This window comes from Amblyomma mixtum, chromosome 1, assembly GCF_055824585.1.
Source record: "Amblyomma mixtum isolate Tamu chromosome 1, ASM5582458v1, whole genome shotgun sequence".
Lineage (NCBI taxonomy): Eukaryota > Metazoa > Arthropoda > Arachnida > Ixodida > Ixodidae > Amblyomma > Amblyomma mixtum.
Window position 1 is genome coordinate 321,526,170 of NC_143012.1, and position 21,824 is coordinate 321,547,993.

Below are 21,824 nucleotides of genomic sequence, written 5' to 3' on the forward strand. Positions count from 1 at the left end.
CCGCATCGGTGTCCCAGTGTGTGTGTGGTGACGGCTGATCGGGGCCCTTGGCTCGCGCGAAGCTCGAACCCGCGGTGGTTGGTGGCCTGTGTCCACGTAGAAACCCACACAGTTTACCAATATCCCTCTAGAGAAAAATATATAACAGCTATATCTTACCAATACTCAACTATGAGGAAGAAATGTGGAGGCTAAAAAAGGCGTTAAACTTAAATTGAGGACAACGCAGCGTGCTCTGGGAAGGGAAATGAGAGGTGCAACGTTAAGGGGGGATGAGGGTGTTGAAAACTTGTTTTTTATTTTTCTACATAACTTGTTGAAACTCAGCACGCAGGTGTATCATTGAATGCTGATTTCAAATATGCATTTAGATTTCAAATATCCCATCTGGAAGAAAATTTATCGCAAAATAACATTCAAATTAGGCAATTTCTTACGGGCCTTTATAGTAATTTATCAGTTAAAGAATGATTTTTTAAGAATAAGTAGACATTTGCAAAGGCCCAAAGCACATGCTAAAGCTTTCTTTTTTCCTTTAAACATGATATATGAGCAATTAGGCGAAGTGTGGGCTAATTACTGCCACGTCATTTTTTCTTTCCAACTTTGTTGTTTATTTATGATCAACAAAATTAGTTTGTAGACATTCTGTTAGCTTTAGAATGTGCTTTGGGCCTTTGCAAATGTCTGCTTATTCTTTAAAAATGTTTATTTAACTGATAAATTACTAAAAAAGCCCATAAGAAATGACCTAATTAGGATATTTTATTTTGCCATATATTTTCTTCCAGCTGAGATATTTGAAATCTAAATGCATATTCGAAATCAGCATTCAATGACACACCCAGGTGCTAAGTTTCAGAAAGATATGTTAGCAAATAAAAAAAAGTTTTCAAGACCCTCATCCCCCCTTAAGAGACAGGAAGAGCAGAGTGCATCAGGGAATAAATGCAGGTTAATGACATCCTAGTCAAAGTTAAGAAGAAAAAGTTGGCTTGGGCAAGACATGTTAAGGTTAACAGACTGGATTCCAAAAAAAGGCAAGCGCAGCAGGGGGCAGCAGAAGGTTTCGTGGGCGGATGAAATTAGGAAGTTTGCAGGGATAACGCGGCTGCAGGTGGCACAGGACAGGGTTAATTGGAGAGATATGGGAGAGGCCTTTGTCCTGCAATGGGTATAGCCAGGCCGATAATGATGATGATGACAAAAATGACAGCAGTTAGTGGCTTCTGTTTAAAGTTGTGTTTTGGTTGCATTACCTGCTGTTTTGTATGAAATAAACAATGTGCAAAGCTGGAAAGGAAGGCGGTGGTGAATACAAGAAAAGCGGAGTGTTCATTACCATTTCACTGGCTATGTTCACCACATAGTGAGCATCAGGCAGTGTTGGCGATTAACTTACACTTCTCTCACTTTGGTGGCTGCATCATTCACTCGGTGACCATATTATGAAAACACTAGTTGCTTCAGACGGGTACCAAGAAGAAGAAGGCAAAACACACGCTACTTCTTCGTCCCCATCCAAAGCACTAATTTTTCTATAATATGTGGTGAACAACCAACTACCCAATTTCCACCCTGACCACTCAGCGACACATGCCGAGCAAAAAGTTTTCTGACGTGAATTGTGCTATACTGATTCAATAAATCTGCAGGCAATTAACACTTCTTTTAGTTCAGCTTAAACTTCTCTTGCTCGAAACACAATCAAGTACCTAGTGCCACCTTTATGTGAATTCTGAGTGAAAACTGACTAATCAGAATTCCAGGCAGGAGAAAAAAATCTGTCCCAATTAGTGACTCAATAGTCGGTATCACACTGTCATTTTGATCACAACTACGAACCATTTTTTCTGCATTCACAAAAGTTATTCACAAAGTTGCATTTTTGTCAAAACAACGGCAATATGCATGGCAAAGAAGTTTTCCGAACCAGTACATTTTATTCGAGAGTCTTAATTCTACAACAGAGTTAACACAGCCAGTCATGCTAAACTCATTCAGCAAGGACTGGTGGGGGCCTGACCTTCTCAAACTGTGCAATGTCGGGGTCAAAGTAGGCAGCTTCGCGGAAGTACTTCAGTTCGAATGGGAACCTATCTTCAACACAGGTAAGCTTGACCTTGAGATCTTCCAGCGTTGGGTACTCATAGTACACATCATCACTTGTGTGTTCCTGGTAGGACAAAAGAACAGGAGGTCAGTAAGTATGGGTCAGTACAACTGCTATGGCAAGAGATTTTGCATACTCTGCTACAAACGTACTACACGTGCAGTCATTGGCCCGAGATCCTGTCCTACATGCTTCCATGAATACTCGCATGCAGAAATACATAACTATCACTGAGAAGCTTGACTACTTCCCCAATGGAACATGGCAGCCAACGCAAACCTATCAGACAGCTCCAACAACCACTGACGATTGCTAAGACTGTGCAATGTGGACCCAATTATTTGAATTGCTTTATCTGTTTCGTAAATACACTCCTTCTGCTGTATGATTTTCAGACACTTGTTTATTTCCCCCATTGCGCTCTGAAATGCTCTGCCACGAAGGCAAAATAAAATACAGCAAATTTACTTCACTTTATACTGACATATGCCATGACATTAAATTTCATGCAAGTTTCATTACTGTTGGTCTGTGCTATACCTATGGGCAAGAACTAGGAAAACAAATGATAGACACATGTGGTGACATGCATTTCATACCCTTTCCAATCGTTCCCATGACAGTATTGGATACTTCAACCCAAACGTCTGCATAAACTGCACACGCATCCTGGAAGGTAACACAAGAAGCTCAGTGAAACATAGCACACTGCAATATGATAAATACCACTGTACAGCAAAAAACATTAAAAAAGTCATATACACTGGTCACAAACATAGCTGAGCTATGAAAAACAGGAAAAGTAGTTTTGCAAGTTACGAAAACGGCAAAGAAAAGAACAGCGAGAATTGCTAAAACGCACACATGTAAACATGATGAAGAACAGCGCATGAACAGAACAGAAGACAAGAATGAGACCCATGTGCTCTTTTTCATTGTGTTTACAATTTAGCCTCACTCCAGATGTTGGGCTAGTTGGGTAAAATCTTTTGTGCTGTTTTCCGCTTCTTTCGATCATGAAGCAAGTAGTTCAAATTGACAGCCCTTAAGAAAAGTAATCTCTGAAATTAAAATGCAACATTAACTTTGCCAATAACTTTTTGCAATTTCAAATCAATTTTGAAAAAGAAATAAGGCAAAGAGTCAACTCTCGCTTCAAAATTTCTGCAGTGCCGTATAGCGGCGAGCAGAAATGCTTTACACCACCAAATCATAGGGAGAACTGTTGGGTCAGTGACTGCACAGGACAACCATCACTGGCTAGGTGCAAAATTGTATTGCGGTGCAGTCTGCTACAACACAAAGTACAATAAACACTCGCTCACTACACTCTGAGCTGCTACGTACAAGAAGAATGGATCCAAGCGCATGTCGTAACGAATGTATCCAATTTCTTTCTCCCGTCGCATGACTCTGAACATGTAGTCGATCAGCTCCCCCAGTTCGTAACGACGAGGTCTGCAAAGGAATCAAGGCCATTTCTCACCACTCCCAAACATGCGTGTAGCAAACAAGAATGCTCCAATCAAGAAGGGTGGATCTGCAGCACATACTTGATGTCAAGACAAAGCAATGGCATTCATTTCAGCAAGTTCCAGCAGCAAAATTTTACAATTTCTGTCTAAAATCTTACACAGTGCATGAAATTAAATGGCATGATTGGAACCAGCATGCAGAAGAACATGTTCCCTGAAAATTTCATAGCTGCGGCATCATTAATAACATTTTTTTCTAAGAGCAGCTTCACCCCTAAAGGAAAAAGCTGACTGTACCACCAGAGAGCACTTCAAGCTTATGAGCTTCTAGTAAGCTGTGATTCTCCCAGCACTTTCCTAACAAGGAGGTCCTCATTGATCTTTTGCAACTAGCACTTGGCACACTTCGTGTTTTAGTTGCAATGATAATGAACAGTGTTTCAGCATATAAATGTTGACATCCCCTCTGCTTCCTCGAGCACAGAGTCCAGCACAGTTAGTAAGTCAAGGCATCACCAACTCTGAGTGCAGATGTGTTTGGAAAGCGGTCACAAGTGCACCACAACCTCTTCCCGGCCTATACAATACAGCAATACATAACTATTTCAATAAGTATAAGTAATCAGTGCAGTTCAAACTGTAATTACATTTTCATTACAAGATAAACCAGTTGAGTTAGTCAATGCGCAGCACAGGGCAGTTTGTCATAACTTGCATCCACAGCAGCATGTAAGAAAGTGTTGTACAGTCGCTGAACAAGCAAAACTATCAGCAAGGCAGAGTTTGTACAGGGTGGTAATGAACCAACCCGCCATACTCACCCAACGGCTTGGTAGATTTCACCTTCATTGCCCTCCTCAAAGATGGCATTCACAACACCCTCAGCAACATCCCCCGTGTAGACAGGCTGCTTGACAATGCCATTACCTCTCTTCCACACTGGCATGTAAATCAAGTTCCTGCGAGCTGCAGGTATGGAACAAAACATCAACCATGCAGAACTCACCTCCAGTAAAGCTCACCCAGCTTAGATTATTACAGCCGCGGTCGACTTGACTCCTTTAAGAGGGGATGTGGCAACTAAAACTATTTTCGTTACCTATGTGCACGAGATGCAACAAAGCTAGGCACAAATATGTAACATCTTATGCAGACCACAACTGCATTTTATTTTAAGGGGGGACGAGGGTCTTAAAACTTACCTTTTTATTTGTGGTTAGAATCTCATAAAATTTTGCACACAGATGCGTTTTTCTCTTATGATTTCAAAAATGTAGTGATAATTGAGCTCGTGGTCTTAGATTAAAAGTTATCTTAAATTCTGGAGGGTAATTAGGTAATTTCTTACACAGCTTTAATAAACTTTCTCACTGCATTTTGTTGCTTTTAATTACATGAATTGATAGCCAGCTAATTCCCTTACCCGATGACATTCTTACTTTTCTTGTTTAGGCCACATATAAATAGCAATTTACAATAAGCTTAATGAGTTGCAGTGTAAAATACTGTGACCTTTTACTCTTGACATAGTACGTCAGGATGTCATGCCTTTAGAAGAAAACAAAGAATGTCATCGGGCATGGGAACTCTCCGGCTATCAATTCATGTAAAGAAAAGCAACAAAATGCAATGAGAAAGTTCATTAAAGCTGGGTAAGAAATTACCTAATTACATTCTAGACTTTGTAAGATTTAAGATCATCAGCTCAATTATGATTGCATATTTGAAATGAGAAGAGAAAAACGCATCTTAGTGCATAATTTTATGAGATTCTAGCCATAAATAAAAAAGTTAGTCTTAAGACCCTCGTCCCCCCTTAAGCTAACTGTTGTAATTGCTGAGTAATTACAATTAACGCCCTCATAAAGTCATGTGCAGAGTGTAAAATAATTAGGACAAAAGTGCACAAATGTTTTATGTTGGCATGTCCACAATGCCCTGTCCTGTGTAATAAAGCTATTAGTTCTTCTTTTAGATGCTTGGTACTCGTGAAAATAAAAGCTGAACTCCAGCGTGCATATTTACACCATTACTTAGAAAAATAACTTTCGACAACTATTGCATGTATATACAGAAAAATTAAGAACTTTACTGCACTTCTCAATCTCTCGGGATTCATTCACACACACAAAAAAAAGAAACAATCACTGTATTGTCATTTTTTACGAAATACCGTGATAGTGATAGCAATCGGTGATAGCAATCGCAAAAAATGTGAAAGATGAAAAAAATCAATCTTAAAGTTTATTCCTTCATTTCCCTTGTTATCGCCTCATTTGCTTTTTCTTTTGGCTAGAGGAATACAGCATTGCAACCGTTGGACGCTCTGATCTTTCTCTTTCACGGTGACACTAAGATGGCAGTGGTCCGTCGATGAACAGCCGCAGAAACCGTGATGTGCCAGTGCCATAAAAAGTGCGATTCACTCACAATTTTCGATGCTCACGAATAAAAAAAAACTTCTTCTAAATTTCTACAGCACATTCAGCTAAATACTTCGTCACAAGACAGATGAAGACCCGAGGATCATGAAAAAAATAAAGAAATTGTAGAGCGGTTTATTGGCACCTTCAAGCGCCGGCGACGAAGACCCTGGCGCAAGAAGTCTAAGAACGAGCGAGGCGAGGGACTGGCACTCAAGCGGCAGTTCTCCAGCACGAGCCTCCTACGGGCGGCGCTAGCGCTTCGTCGTCGTTGGTGGCGGTGCTTTATCATCTTCTTCATTTCAACTGCCCCGGCGGAAAGAGGGAGCCATCCTGGCGACTCAAGGCGAGGAGACGACGAGAGGGCTGTAATAAGGCTTCAAGCGGCTGACATGAACGACGTCGCGACCACGGCGGCGATGGTCCAAAGAAGGTGTCACCGGTTCGATGATATAGTTGACAGGTGACGTACTCTCTAAGATACGGTAGGGACCAATGTGCTTGGCCGAAAATTTGGACGCAGCCAGAACAGAGAGCCAGACCAATGATCCAGTGGAGAAGTGTGCAGCGGGCGTGTCTTGATCGGACTCATGTTTGCGGAGTCCTTGACGTTCGGCGGTGAAGGAGCGAGCCAACTGGCGGCACTGCTCAGCATGGCGGGTAATGTCAGAAAGGGAAGTATATTCTGAGCTGTCGGGGTTGTAGGGAAGGATGGTGTCCAGGAGGCAGGAAGGCTCGCGCCCGAATAAAAGAAAGAAAGGGGAAAAGCCGGTGGTTGCCTAAGATGCGGTGTTATAGGCATAGGTCACGAACGGAAGGACTTGATCCCAATTAGTGCGGTCAGAGCTAATGTACATGGCGATCATGTCCCCAAGAGTTCGGTTGAATCGTTCGGTGAGGCCGTTAGTTTGAGGGTGGTAAGCAGTAGTGGTACGGTGGACTGAGTGGCACGTATCGAGAAGCTCGTGAACAACTTCAGACAAGAAAACACGGCCGCGGTCACTGAGAAGTTCTCGCGGAGCGCCGTGACGCAGGACGAAGTGATGAAGAAGGAAGAGGGCGACGTCGCGAGCAGTAGCCGCAGGTAGGGCAGCGGTCTCAGCATACCGAGTGAGGTGGTCCACGGCAACTATAATCCATCGATTCCCGGCGGTCGTGAAGGGGAGCGGCCCATATAGGTCGATGCCCACATGATCGAAAGGGCGAGCCGGGCACGGTAATGGCTGTAACGGGGCAGTCGAGGGTCGAGGTGGCGACTTCCGCTGCTGACAGGCTGTGCAGGAGCGAACGTAGCGACGAACGAAGTTGTACATGCCTCGCCAGTAGTACCTCTGCCGTAGTCGCTCGTAGGTTTTGAGTGATCCAGCGTGAGCGCTCTGAGGGTCGGCATGGTAGTGCGCACAGATCTCAGACCGAAGATGGCGGGGAATCACGAGGAGCCACTTTCGGCCGTCCGGTCGATAGTTGCGGCGGTACAGGAGATCGTCGCGGATGGCAAAATGGGAAGCTTGGCGACGAAGAGCTCGAGGGAAGGAGGACGTAGAGTGTGCACGAAGGACATCGAGCAGGGACAAAATCCATGGATCCTGGCGTTGTTGATTGGGCATGTCCATAGTAGTGAGCGCTGCGAGTAGGGAATCAGGTAAGGGGGAAGAGGGCGCAGGAGAGGGCAGTGGCGAGCGTGACAAGGCGTCGGCGTCGGAGTGCTTGCGGCCCGACCGGTAGACTACGGTAATATCGAATTCCTGAAGACGGAGCGCCCAGCGGCCAAGGCGTCCTGAGGGATCTTTGAGGGAGGCCAACCAGCACAAGGCGTGGTGATCAGTAACGACGGTGAACGGGCGGCCATATAAGTATGGGCGGAATTTCGTGAGAGCCCACACTACGGCCAAACACTCCTTTTCAGTCACGGTGTAGTTCGACTCTGCTTTGGTGAGAGCACGGCTGGCGTACGCAACAACGTATTCAGAAAATTCGGGCTTGCGCTGGGCCAGGACAGCACCGAGGCCGATTCCGCTTGCGTCGGTGTGCACCTCAGTAGGAGCAGTGGGGTCATAGTGCCGAAGAATAGGGGGCGAAGTAAGAAGGCGACGGAGCGTAGCAAAAGCTTCATCGCAGGCAGAGTCCCACGTAGACAGGTCGGCGGGACCATTGAGGAGTTTCGTAAGGGGCGCGACGATAGAGGCGAAATTAGGGACAAAGCGCCGAAAATAGGAGCAGAGGCCCACAAATCGGCGCAGCTGTTTCGTAGAGGTCGGTTTAGGGAAGTCAGCCACAGCACGGAGTTTGTCAGGATCAGGTAGGACGCCGTCTTTGGATACGAGGTGGCCGAGTATTGCCAGTTGCCGGGCGCCAAAGTGACACTTCTTGAGGTTAAGTTGAAGGCCAGCACGAGTGAGGCAGCTCAATATCTGGCGCAAGCGCTGGAGATGCATCGGAAAATCGGGCGAAAACACAACAACATCATCTAAATAGCAAAGACAAATGTTCCACTTGAGACCGCGCAAGATGTTGTCCATCATTCGTTCGAACGTGGCGGGAGCGTTACACAGACCGAAAGGCATTACGGTGAATTCATATAGGCCGTCAGGGGTAACGAATGCCGCTTTAGGACGGTCGGACGCAGACATCGGGACTTGCCAATAGCCGGAACGAAGGTCCAGAGATGAGAAGAACTCGGCGCCTTGCAAGCAGTCAAGGGCGTCGTCAATTCGGGGCAGCGGGTAGACGTCTTTGCGCGTAATTTTGTTGAGCCGGCGATAGTCCACGCAAAATCGTATCGAGCCATCCTTCTTTTTCACCAGGACAACTGGGGATGACCAAGGACTGGCAGATGGCTGAATAATGCCGCGTTGCAGCATGTCGTCCACTTGCTCAGCGATGAGGCGGCGCTCGGGAAGGGACACACGGTAGGGGCGCTGGCGGAGAGGAGTATGTGTACCAGTTTCAATGTGGTGCTCGACAGTGGTTGCACGGCCCAAAGAAGAGGACTGGTGGTCAAACGATGAGCGAAACTGATTGAGCAGGACAAGAAGCTGCGCGTGTTGGGCTGTGTCGAGGGCGGGGTCAATAGAGCGGTCGAAAATGTCCGAAGGCAGTGGGTGATCGGGAGGAGCGCCACGTGGGGTGAGGGCAGCGAGGTCGAGACTGGAGGAGGGCGCATCGGTGTCCAAGGAAGAGATGAGGTCAGCGGTTTCAAAATGACCAAGGCACTCGCCACGAAGCAGGGGAAACGCAGAGAATGAGGTGTTGGAGACGAGGATGGCGGCAGCACCGTGGTGAATGTCGATGACGGCGAAGGGAAGAGAGAGACGTCGACGAGAGGCAAGGAGGGTGGAAGGCTTGAAGAGAACGGTGGCCTCAGAAACAGAGGCGGCGCACACAGGGACGAACACAGCACTCTCAGGGGGAATATCGGTGTCCTCGGCAACAACAAGCTTATCATCACAGCGAATCGGAGGTGCGTCGAAAAGTGTATCACAGAGCGGAGAAAAGACGACATGCGCACGGGCACAGTCAATGACGGCGCTATGGCGGGATAGAAAGTCCCAGCCAAGGATTACGTTATGGGAGCTTGCACGGAGGATTAAAAATTCGACAACGTATAAAACATCGGCGATGACGACGCGGGCTGTGCAAGCGGCAGAAGGATGAACGGGCTCGGCGCTAGCTGTACGGAGGGAGAGTACAGAAGATGGGGTCGTAACTTTTCGAAGCGAACGGCAGAAGTTTTCGTTAATCACAGAAACAGTGGCCCCAGTGTCCACAAGCGCAAGTGTCAGTACGCCGTCCACAAACACGTCAAGAAGATTTGGCGGTGAAAGGCGAGGACTTGAACAGGGCGATGATAGCGCAGTTCGTGCCCCAGGAACTGCGGCTGCTAGTTTTCCGAATCGGCGGTGACGGTGCGACGCCTCATGGGCGACAAGGAGCGGCGGCGAGGGGACGGCGATCGGTGGGAAACGTAGGGCTGACGACCATGAGCGCGATCAGGTGAGGTGCCCCGATGGGGTGGTTCGAAAGATGGGCGAAAGGTGCGATCCGTAGCGGGGTAATCCGGCATGGGGTGTAGAGGCGCAGGCAGAGTACGTCGACAGAGGCGCGCGACGTGGCCGGGACGACCGCAGGCGTAGCAGATAGGTTTGTTGTCAGGTGTGCGCCAAGGATTGTAGGCAACGGGCGCGAAACGGTGCCGGGGAGCAGCAGGCGCAGACACCGCAGGAGGAGCGTATGCATAGGCCTGCAGCGGCGGTGGTCTTCTGACAACGTCGGCATATGTGAGAGGCACGGGTGCGGGCGCAGGCGGCACTGTGACTGCAGGATCGTAGCTCAACGGGGCGGCAACAGGAGTGGGCTGGATTGGGAAAAGACCGGCCTGGGGAGCCAAGGGTGCCGGTTGCCGAAGACTAGGAAGTGCATCGGCGACCTCCCGCGTGATGGCGACCGGCCTTAGACATCGGGATGGTGCGACTGCGAAGGTCCACGGTGATGGGAAAAGGTGACCGCAGCAACCTCCACCAAATGTAGAGCGGTTTATTGGCACCTTCAAGCTCCGGCGACGAAGACCCTGGCGCAAGAAGTCTAAGAACGAGCGAGGCGAGGGACCGGCACTCAAGCGGCAGTTCTCCAGCACGAGCCTCCTACGGGCGGCGCTAGCGCTTCGTCGTAGTTGGTGGCGGTGCTGTATCATCTTCATTCCAAAATAAAAATTTTGACCAAATTTGCCATTTTATTTGCAGCATCCCCCCTTAATTTAACACGACCATGTCAAAAGGTATGGCCTCACTGGTAGTGTTACTTGCCTGCCTTAAAGGGACACTGAAGTCAAAGTTAAGTTGGCCCATGTCGATAATTACTGCGTTCTGATTTGGTTATGGTTTAACGTCCCAAAGTGACTCAGGCTATGAGGGATGAAATAGTGAAGTGCTCTGGAAATTTTGACCACCTGGGGTTCTTTAACGTGCACTGACATCACACAGTACACAGGCCTCAAGAATTTCGCCTCCATCAAAATTCAACCGCCGCGGCCGAGATTGAACCCATGTCTTTCGGGTCAGCAGCCGAGTGCCATAACCACTGAGCCACCGTGGTGAGTTAATTACTGCGTTCTATTGACAAAGGTGCTATTTTCATTAAAAACTGACTTTCTATAAGCCACCAGTCATTTTCACAAGTAAAGGCGATGCTAAAACAGCATTTCTCGCACAGATCTCTTAGTCTAAGCTATGCCACCATCCACTTCTAAATGGAGTTCCTTGATGCGACAAGTTTGAACTGAGTGGCTGGAAATAAGTGCTCCAATTTTAAATCCAATTTTCCCGGAAATAAACGTATCTCCCACTGCCAAACAGGCACCAATATAACCACAAAGCACCACACAATATAGTTGTACTAAATAAAGATTGGATGGAGTTGTATCCAGTGTCCCTTTAGAAAGGAACTTTCCTAGTAATCTGCTGATATCTACAATTCTGACAAGAACAATTTACCGAAGAGTTCCCAAGATGAGGGAGGGTCCATCAGTAGTGCAACGAAAATAGGGCACATTTACTCTCATTCACAGAATATAAAATACCAGATTGAAATAGCACATCTATCCCGAGTGGGGCTTTCTGGTCACAACTGTCTCCCACTGTCAGTGCCCATCACTTCACGCACGCACGCATTATATATAGTTTTTATATCTTCAAGACACTTTCTCTGCTGAAGGCAAACCAGCTCATGTATGACAGTATGCTGCACTGAAATGCCTGTCACAAAGCAAAATGCCATTTTATAAACCTTTTTTTACAGCGACAGCTGTTAAGAGAACATTTCCCCGTTCTGTGGCATCAGCAGTGTTGGCGTAACGCAAAGGAGAAATGAGGAGCACAGGCACTGTTCATCACACCACAGATTTGCGGTGTCCTCTGTGCGTAGCAATGCGAACTTGTGCTTGCACCGTTCATGCCTACACGCATAGACGGTTTTCACCACACCAGCAGTGGATATGGCAGGCTCATCAACAATAAATGGACAGAGAAGATGCAAGCATTGCTTAGAGAAAAAAAAAAAGACACTCACCCTTGGACACATAGTAACGCAGAAAGTGATCCTCGTGGGAGTACATGTCAGCAGGACGGAAGATTATGGCTCCAGGAAATGCCTCCCTGACCACCTGCTCTCCCAGCCACTGCACAAAAAAACATCCCAGATCACCATCATCTTCAGGCAAGGGCAAGCTGAGTTAACTGCACGGCAAAGGCCTCTCCCAAGTTTTAAACCTCCAACCAGCCTTATCATGTGCTTGTTCACAGCCTAACAAATTTTATAGCTTTGCCACTCCATCCAACTCTATGCCATGCCTCACTACGTAATTCTTCATTCGGCATTTACCCTGTCTCTCTAACAAGCCACCAGTTATCAAATCTGGATAAAATGCGCCCTGCATAGCTCATTTGTTCTTTTAAATTGCAATTAAACTACCCTCAACTTACATTTCATCTCTAATCCACACTGCTTACTTTCAGTAGCTTAATTTCACATCCTTCATTCTCCTTTCTATCACTTGCTGCGCTGATCTTTAGCCCAAATTTTAGCCTTTTCATTAAACAGCTTAACGCCTTGTTTGGTAACAGAACATTGCAGGGACAAAAAAAAAAGGCACCGGCAATCATATAATAGGACGTGACAAATCTGCATTAGTAGTATACTGGTTCTACATTTCGTTTTACATTCACTGCCTTCCAACTGCATCTTAGTCATCTTTGAATATGATTTCACCATCACTTCTTTGGAGGTGGGTGGGTGGACAGACAGACACATGCATGCACATACACACGCGTGCACACAAGACTTCATTTTTAGGTTTTATTTGACTGCCTGGTAGCACTACCAGCGACACCTGGCGAAAATGTCAGCATTGTCTGCATGAAGCCTTGGCAAGTGAAGCCTTCATGAGACCTCCGCCCACTAGAAACCCACGCACCAGCGGAATGGAAAAGCGACGCCAAAACTGAATATAAAGCCACAGAGAGACCTCCAGAACCACCACCCAAGATATCCACTGAGGGTACATCCAACTGCTATCACATCTTTCTCGCATCAGGTTTCATTACTCCCATCTCAATTACTTTTTCTATATACTAGGGAGTAAAAATCAGACATCATTCTTTGAGTCCAAAGTCAGGTACAACAAAGCAGATCTTTCTAGCGATCACTTCAAGACTCAAGTTTTTTTATTTATTTATGGCAGCGGAAGTGAATTCTAGCACCTGCTTTTCTGCAAGACCTAAACTCTACATTTTTTGTACCATTTTCATGCACAGTGCATAACGGCTTACCAAATCAGTAGGGGGTGTGCAAATAAATATTTGAAACTTAGAATGCGAATCGAATATGTTCGTTATTCAGTTCATATTCGATTTGAGAAATCGATATTTGACAATTTCCAAATATTGAAAAATTTTTAATATTCAACAGCGATTGAATGTCACGTCAACTTTCATAAATCGTACCACGGCAAAACGACAAAATCTGGGCACAATTTTAAAGCGCCAAAAAAACACTACAAAGATGGCTATCGGCCACACATTCGTTAAACATCCTAACCCAGCTGTGCACCACTTTTGGATGTCGACTGGTGTGTCGTTGGTAATTTCTTTTTCTTTTTTGAGGCAGCCTTGCCATTCTGACACCAATGTACATTCCCCTCGCTTATATACACACTGCTCTGACCATGGGCATTTCACCACTTGTGCAGTGGAGTCTCCTCTCAAGGTTTCACTTTATTTTCAGGCATTTCTTCCAGTCCTTCTCACTCACCATATTATTTTTAGTTGCCAGTCATGTGTTCAGTTCTCAATTTCATTTTGTTACTCATTTTGCATAACCACAGCACAGACTGCATACTGATATGCTGTCTAATTAAGGAGCATACATTTCTGTGAATGTGATGCATTTTTTTTATGGTGCTGAGTCAGTCTAATTCTGGTTATTTCAGTTGCAAAGACCGCATATTATTTCGAAGAATAAATAAATAAATAAAATGAACAACAAAATTTGACTAGTTTCCTTTTTCTAATTTTTTTTTTCATCCTAAACAGATATTCGATATTGATTTGATATTCAAAGTCAATTTTTCTATACATTCGTTTTCTATTCGTATTTGAAATCTTCAATGTTCGCACACCCCTAGAAATCTGCTCTTGCTTATTTAAGGCAACTATTTCATCATGCACGTTACAATTCACATATGCAACATTTACACGTCAGCGCTAAATCTACTCACATCCCTCACATAATTTATGAAAGCATGAAGAGATGCCTCAGATAAAAAACGTTAGAAGAGAATTAATATCGCCAACAACTGTGTGGAAATACCGCTCTAGAATAGGCTCACGATATCCATTAGTTTCCATTCAATGCCTTCAGCTTTTTGCACTGGCAAACTACATTTTCTTGAAGGTGCATTTTCAGGTAGAATTCCGAGTTTCAGTTGGCTTTCTGAAATTCCCTCAGGGCATTAAAACTGGGTAGAACTGAGCTTGCAAAAAACAACGGGCCCTAAACACATATGAATGACTGCATCAAACAGCACACTTCTATAACGTGTAATGCTACTGATGCGTGAGCAAGGTAGAGTCACGAGCGAAAGATGAAAAATTTGTGACTAGTAACCAGCACTGCTCTTTACCTTGCTGGCATAAAATTTTGACCCTCCAAACTTGATGATGGGCTTGGGATTTTCCGTGGCATTCAGTGCCGAAAAGTGAATCAACTTTTGAACGCCACTTTCCCTTGCAATTCTGGCGATCCTCTCCGCACCTTTGACGTGGACTTCACTGAATGGGTAGTTGCTGCACAAAAAATTATTTAATCATTAGGTGTAAAAAATACCTATTATACTTTGTGCACACACACATTTGCACCATAAAAAAAAAAAAGAAGGTTTACACCTCGAAGTCTATTTTGAAACACAGAATAAACTACACCAACACGTGTTTTATTTTATACTTTAGAGTAATATTGGTTACCAGGGAAAATGCTCCTTTTGTGCACTTCTGGGCTGTTACCATTTGTGCCGTGAACATGAAAAGTTATCCCAATACTAAACATTAAAAGCAATGAATATGCAGACTATCTGAGAAATGCAAGCAGTCACTATGAATCTGCGACTAATGTGAATGAACTACATTACAATGCGCCTGCATAAAACTCTGTAATCAGTAACCCCTTGGCCACTACACTTACTGTAACGGCCAACTGAAACAGTACCGTGCCACATACCCACTTATTAATGTGTGCCATTCTTGCCATCTTTTGCTTAAAATTTTCAAGTTTCTAAAAGTTTCTAAAAGTGTCTATCCAGAAGACAGCATGGCTGGCACCACAAAGAATTGAAAAACTTCTTTCGTCCTTCTGCAAAGCCCTCCATCCTCTATAGCAGGGGTTCTCAAACTTGGTTCCGCGGAACACAGGGGTTCCGCAGGCTGTCTTCTTGTGTTCCACGAGAACCCTCACCGGCCCTGACCCGGCAGCTGATATGAGACTGGCTCTCAGTGCTACTGAGCCACGCTTTGACTTGCTCTTAAAAGGGAAGCAGTACCACCCATCACAATAGTATTTGTATTAATCTGTGCAATAAACATTTAACTTTTGCAACTCTCTCTTTGCAAAAATGCATTCGACAACATTGCTGGTAAGTGAAAGCGGGGGGGGGGGAGGGTTCCCTGGAACTTATTGAAGGCTTTTGGGGTTCCTCCAAGCAAAAAAGTTTGAGAACCCCTGCTCTATAGCATGCCTCATAGCTCACAGTCCTGCCTTGGCACGCGAGTATACTAACTGCTAGCCTCATGCAGAGCACAGCTGACACAGCCAACAATGATCTCGCCAGCAGTACTACTGCAAAGGCAACAGCATATAGCGCAGGGGTGCAGAAACACAGTGCAGGACTTGGGGTGTTGTCCAGAGTTCTTGCAGTGGAGTTGACATACTTCACTGCCAGCCTATGACAGCAAACCATCTTTGTGACCTGACCAATCAAGTTCACGGGGATCCGCATTGTAGTTCACATGTTTCCCTATTGCAAGACAACAGTGCAGACCAAAGCTATTTTGGTGTACATATTTCAAGCGCAGTACATAATAAAGGCCCATTCGTATTGACGAATATAAAGAATCAATGCCAGAACAAGTGGCAGTGAGGTGGCGCAACAATGGTGAGTTGTCGACCAGCTCTCAAGGTAAGTCAATCCATATCCTTTGCATTACCAAGGATTTTCTTCAAACCTGACATAACTGCATGTCACACCAAATACACCACACAGCACAGTGACTCTGCACTGAATATTCATCTCATGATTTGAGGGAAACGCCTGAAATGAATGCAGTTTTATTCAGTGCTTATAGGAGAACTTTTCAGAAACTTTCCAGAACAGTTGGTATCATGCGCCGCCATTGCTTTAATTTTCCTACGTCAGTCAACATGTTACTTTATCACTCTTTGTTCTCTTCCATAGCCAGCTACGGATGTATGGTGTGGGCAACAACAACAGCTGAAAATATTAACAAACTCACTGTCTTACAAAAACGTATTATACGCATTGCATGTAAAGTGCCGTATTTCTTCCACACTGCGAGTCTTTTCCACCGACACAACGTTATTCCAATGAAATCCATGTATAACTATAGGCTGTGCTATAAATATAAACTCGCCATAATGAAAAATGATGACTTCTTACTTACACTTGCTAGGTTAGAGCAAAGCAGAACTGTGTATGATACCCGCGCAGCAGAGCCTTGGAATGTTAAGAAATGCCGTACAAACTATGGCAAACAAATGTTGCAGCATACCTTACCGACACTTCTGAACCAGTTGTACTGCCACAAGAATCTTGATGTCTCCAATATTTCTCTGAAAGAATTGCCCCAAATATTCGTGTAGTTCTTTTTTTTTCTTGCTATTACCATTTTGAGTGCACCTGTCAGTTCTGCTGTCCTTCATTTTCTCCTCCCTGTGTTTGCCTTTATAGTCTCTTTGACCTAATATAGTTCTTTTTTCTTTTACAAGCAGAATGTACTGCTTACTGAACGTACATGTGTCATTCTATGTACAGAACATACGAGTTTTTTCTTACTATTTGTTTGATGTCCTATTCCGCCGCCGTCAATGCTGCACTGTAAGAGGAAGCCAGGACCTCTCAAGCTGTCTATACAGCTTTTTCCCTGGCTGTCCTCGCAACACCTAGTTGCGGAAATAAACCTTCAAACCTTCAAACCTTCAAACTGCTAATGATGGTAGTAGGAGGCACTACTACAGAAAGCTGGATGCAAGCAATGACAACACGTTCCTTGCACAATTAATAACAGGGCTGGAAAGCTGGGCCTCAAGACAGCAAGTGACTTCAAAACACTGGTCATTTTTCTTTGCTGCAATGACCACCAAGATATGAATCTTAAAAGACCAACTCTGGTGTTTTTTTAACCTCCTCTGATATTACTGAAACTTTCATGGTAGGTTCTCTGCAGTTTTCTGGTCCTTTGTGCCCAATGTCGCAATGGGGAGGTGTTTCATTGCTGTGAAAACGAATTTTAAAATTCCCCATTTCATGGCCTCAATCTGGGAGATTTCTACAGGCAACATTGCGTGCGTGATGTCACTGGACGCACAGCCATCAATATTCGCTCTGTGTTTGCTGAAGGACAAAATTTCGAGCTGGCTTTTGGTCATTTCAGAAAAATAATGACCCAAGCTCTCACTTACAGTCACCAGTTTGCCCAGTCAACATGCACACGACAGGTTTTGTGACAGTACCAATGACGTCATGGGATGGTCTGTCGTGACGCCGTCATTTGGTCGAAACCCAGTTTCGGTTTCCTGTTTCTTTGCTTTTTTTAAATAATTTTCCTTGGTGTTTTATAGTGGAGCGAGGGGACTCTAAGGAATGTGACGGGATTATCAACTCAAAATGTTCAAAAAACCCCCGGAGTTATTCCTTAACACGACAATGACCCCAAGCCTGACTCATGCATGATGCTCGTTGTACTGCATGGCTGATGTGGCAACAAATAAAATAACTGATTCTTCACTCTGTGGGACAGAAAAAAAACTTGAGAAAGTGAACTTCTGAGTTACTGACATATTAGCGCATCAAAATTTGTTGTCTGTTGTTTCACACTACCACAAAGCAATTTCATTAGCACAGCCTACTGAAAGCTGTGAACATGCCCACACGCACCTTGTTTCTGTGTCTTTCCCAATCAAGTTGATGACCACATTGGAGTACTTCATGGCCTTGGCAATGCTCAGTTCATCTTTGAGGTCGAATGGCTAAAAAGCGCAGAAAGGTAAGAAAGAAGGAATGATTACCTCCACAAAAATCCCAGCGAGGATAAAATGCAGTGGCTTATCTTCGATCTGCACTGATCTGCACTGACCGGTCAATGCATTTGTCTGATGGTGCCTTTTGGATATGTGAAAAATATTCATGGCTTTTGCACTGTGTTATGTGCACGTGACAGTTTGATGCACTTCAATCTTTCACACCCACCATTCACTCTCAACCATTACTTGACACATTTACAACCACACTCCAACTTTCATATTTAAGCTTCCAAATCTGCACAATGTAGCATCTAATAGTTCCTGTGTCTATCTTTTTTAACCCATAGCTATTGCTCATTGGTCACTTTGAAGTATTTTACTGCTTTCATGTTACTCTTCCCCACCACTTCCCATCCTTTAGGTCCTTTAAATAAATAAATAAAACACAGTACAAACTTGGTCAGCAGTGTGCTAGCACAATAGTTATCACATTTAAAGAGTTAAAAGCATTGCACCAACTGTTTGGAATTAAGCAGTTCAAGTCAAATGAATGCTGCAGTGAACAATAGCTAGCCAGCTGGCACAAGCCTAATGTCAAAGGATGCCATCCCACAGACCAGCAAATTTCAGTTTTCAAAATAGACGATACAGACAAAAAATTTCCACACTTTTCAAACTCCAGAACGGCAAAGAAGTAAGTAACAGTGATAAATATGTCTCCCAATATTTTTATTCAAAGCGTAAAGCATTTTTTTTTTTTTTTTCAGTAACAAGAGTGAACTTGCACTGGCACTACACAGCAATGCACTTATTGTGCAAAGAAAGCAACCACAATGGAGGCAGGAACTCACCACAAGCAAGACCTGGCCCAGGTCACCGCAAAGCTTCAGCCTTTGCATGTAATAAAAATCTCCCCTCGATGGCAAAATGAGCTGGGAGCCAATCTTCCCTGCATAAGACAAACATGCCATGCACAGGCATGCGATTTACACCGGCCATCCTCCAACCCATTCCTAATTACTATCAACACTGTGCTACAGACAGCATCTCGCCTATGCAAAAATGAAACGATGACATATCTGTCTTTTTGAAATAACAGAATAAGGCAGATGGTCACACCAGACAGAAAATCAATTGCAGTCATGGAAAACTTTTTGTGGCACTGCTGCCAAGACTAGGCGGGCAAGGGAAGGAGACAGACCTATGGCCATAGTGTGGAAGTACTACGGCCTGTAAACAAGCATTTTCTTTTGCCCTTTCCTTCGGTGCCTGAAGACCGAAGCAGGCCATCAGTCGCGAACACAATGACTTGACTGCTGCATCTCCAGTGTCCTCATCCCAAATTTGTGAGAGAAGATTCGAGGGGTAGAACCTTTTATGTGAACCTATTGGCCTCACCCCTGACGTCTTCAGGACTACATACTGCCATGGATTGACACTCGCACTTTAGTCCTCCAGATTTGACTGCAGTGTCACAAAAAGCTGTATACGTGTATAGGTGCTGCAACTATTTTAAAATGAAAAAAAAAAAATCTGTTAGTTCTCGTGTTGTAGCACATGTAGGGCACAGAAACATGAAAAGCAATAAAGTTATCAAGCGACAAGCACATGCATGAAAGTTTGACAACTTTCGGTCACCTGTGGTACGAGAGCAAGTTTTATCTATGCCAAAAAATGCCAATCTGTCTCGCCGCTGAAAACGATGTAAGCACTGAACATTTTGCAGTTGGCAGCTAAGCGCCATCTGGGAGCACATAAAAGAACCTTGTAGTGGACAGCTTAGCACCACTTAGTGCAGTACAGAAAACTAGCTGTGAAGTGTTCGATGTGCTTGGTATCAGTAAGGCATGTTGACGGGCTAGTTGGTGCCTGTCCGTTATCTCCTCATCTCTTTTTGTCCTTGTGAAATTATTTGCGCCTAGGTGGTTTTTCCAAGTTTCAAGATGCTTGGTATGTCTTTACTGGAGTGCTGCACTGCACCATAATGCATCCAGTTTTGTACTTGACTGACCAATAGCTTTACCTAAGAAAATTAGCCGATATATAATATCAGTTGCACAGTTAAACTGGCTTCATTCCTTTTTTACTTGCTTGTCAAAATCTGTGCAACGTCACCTGTGGACACTGCATGACTGCCAGGCGCTCAAAGCCCACACGAGTAAAATGAAAGGCAGGTGGCTCACCTAGCTTGTTGACCAAAAACCGACCAAGGCATCCACCTGCTCCGAAGACAGTGCACACGACACCACTGAAGGAGCTCCTGCCTCCCGTGCCCCTTTTCAGAGATGCCAGGTTCATGCCTGTGCCACCCACCGGGTTGCCGGACGGCTGGCTTGAGCATTGCCGCTGGTTCACGGACAGGGTGCCAGCGATAGCACCCTGCCCTGACTCTGCAAGCACATGTGTAGTGAGTTAGTTTAACACTTATCACTCTAGCCGTTCTTTCCTCAATTATACTCTATGGAAATAGAGTATACAGTGAAACCAGGCAATAAGACGTAGTTTACGATGCAAGGACATAACTGCTTAAACGACGAAAGTTACTTTTTCGAAGGATATTGTGAGTGTAAAAGAAAAATGTGCATGTGTGTAAAAACAAAGAGTTAACGTCAAACTTGGGAACGAAAAGATTTAAAGAGGAACAACTATAAAAACTTGTCAAAAAGTCGGGCAGTACACAAGATGTGCAATCAAGGCTGCCCAAACAGAACGCCTCATCCATTCGAATCCCAGCAGCACTGTCGACCATACGAAAGCACTGGGACACATTCAAAGAGTAGTACCTGATAACCAGAGCCTGCGTTCAAACGCAACCCTTCTATGATGCACTCTGAGCACATGCTTAAGCAAGATTGCTTAAGCATGCAACATTGTTGCCCAATTAAGTGCCTGAGCTTTTTTGTCCAGACGAGTAACCTTGGTAATTATAGAGAACAATTAAAGCTGTCACAGCGAAAGTTTGCAACTATACTACGGTGTCCTCTAAAAGGTCGTCCCAGACCGGTACTTCCACATAGCGGACAGGTCAATGCTGCACAATATAGGCAACAAAAAGAGCACAGTCGAACTAAACACCCTCTGTAACTAGGCACGAAGTTTTTCGCAACACAGTGGGTACTAAGCTTGAACGTTTGCAAGTGCGACACTCCTTCAAAGTGGTGTTTCCAATACTGAGGCAAAGTGCTCGCACTAAGAAGGGCACCACATTCAAGCATCTGTAAACCAAAAACATTTTTTAAAGCCCACGCTTGCATAGAAGGGTGACGGCCCACTAAACAAACAAACTCGGCTGTAATCGAGAACAAAGTAATAGAGTGTCTGCCGAAAATATTACTTGGGAATCTTGTTAGCAGACAGATCCTCAGGGCCGCCATGTCTTTATGTTGCGGGCCTAATATTTTAGTAATTATTAAGAAACAACTTAAAAATATAAATAAAAATATTTAAATAAATAAATATGACACGCTATAGCATGTAAAATAATTTATCTACAAACTTATATTATCCCGC

At 44.7% G+C, this 21,824-nt stretch overlaps 1 protein-coding gene across 1 annotated transcript; it reads right to left on the minus strand.

Annotated features, from left to right (window-relative positions):
* Positions 1–1,920: 1,920 nt before the first annotated feature.
* Positions 1,921–21,695, minus strand: ND-39 (NADH:ubiquinone oxidoreductase subunit 39). The gene is made up of 10 exons (XM_089567237.1): positions 21,649–21,695; positions 20,498–20,704; positions 19,166–19,263; positions 18,229–18,320; positions 14,686–14,848; positions 12,075–12,183; positions 4,410–4,554; positions 3,461–3,571; positions 2,713–2,782; positions 1,921–2,176 (listed from the first exon to the last, which is right to left on the minus strand). Exons 1-10 carry the CDS (start codon positions 21,686–21,688, stop codon positions 1,997–1,999), a joined length of 1,215 nt encoding a protein of 404 aa, XP_089423363.1. The 5' UTR covers positions 21,689–21,695; the 3' UTR covers positions 1,921–1,996.
* Positions 21,696–21,824: the final 129 nt, after the last annotated feature.

Excerpts from the sequence above, each read along its gene's own strand:
- ND-39 (XM_089567237.1), bottom strand. The coding sequence starts at position 21,688 with ATGGCGGCCCTGAGGATCTGTCTGCTAACAAGATTCCCAA. Across the intron at positions 19,264-20,497 it reads GTTTTTGGTCAACAAGCTAG|GGAAGATTGGCTCCCAGCTC; the intron begins GTGAGCCACCTG and ends TGTCTTATGCAG. Across the intron at positions 2,177-2,712 it reads CATGGGAACGATTGGAAAGG|GAACACACAAGTGATGATGT; the intron begins GTATGAAATGCA and ends TTGTCCTACCAG.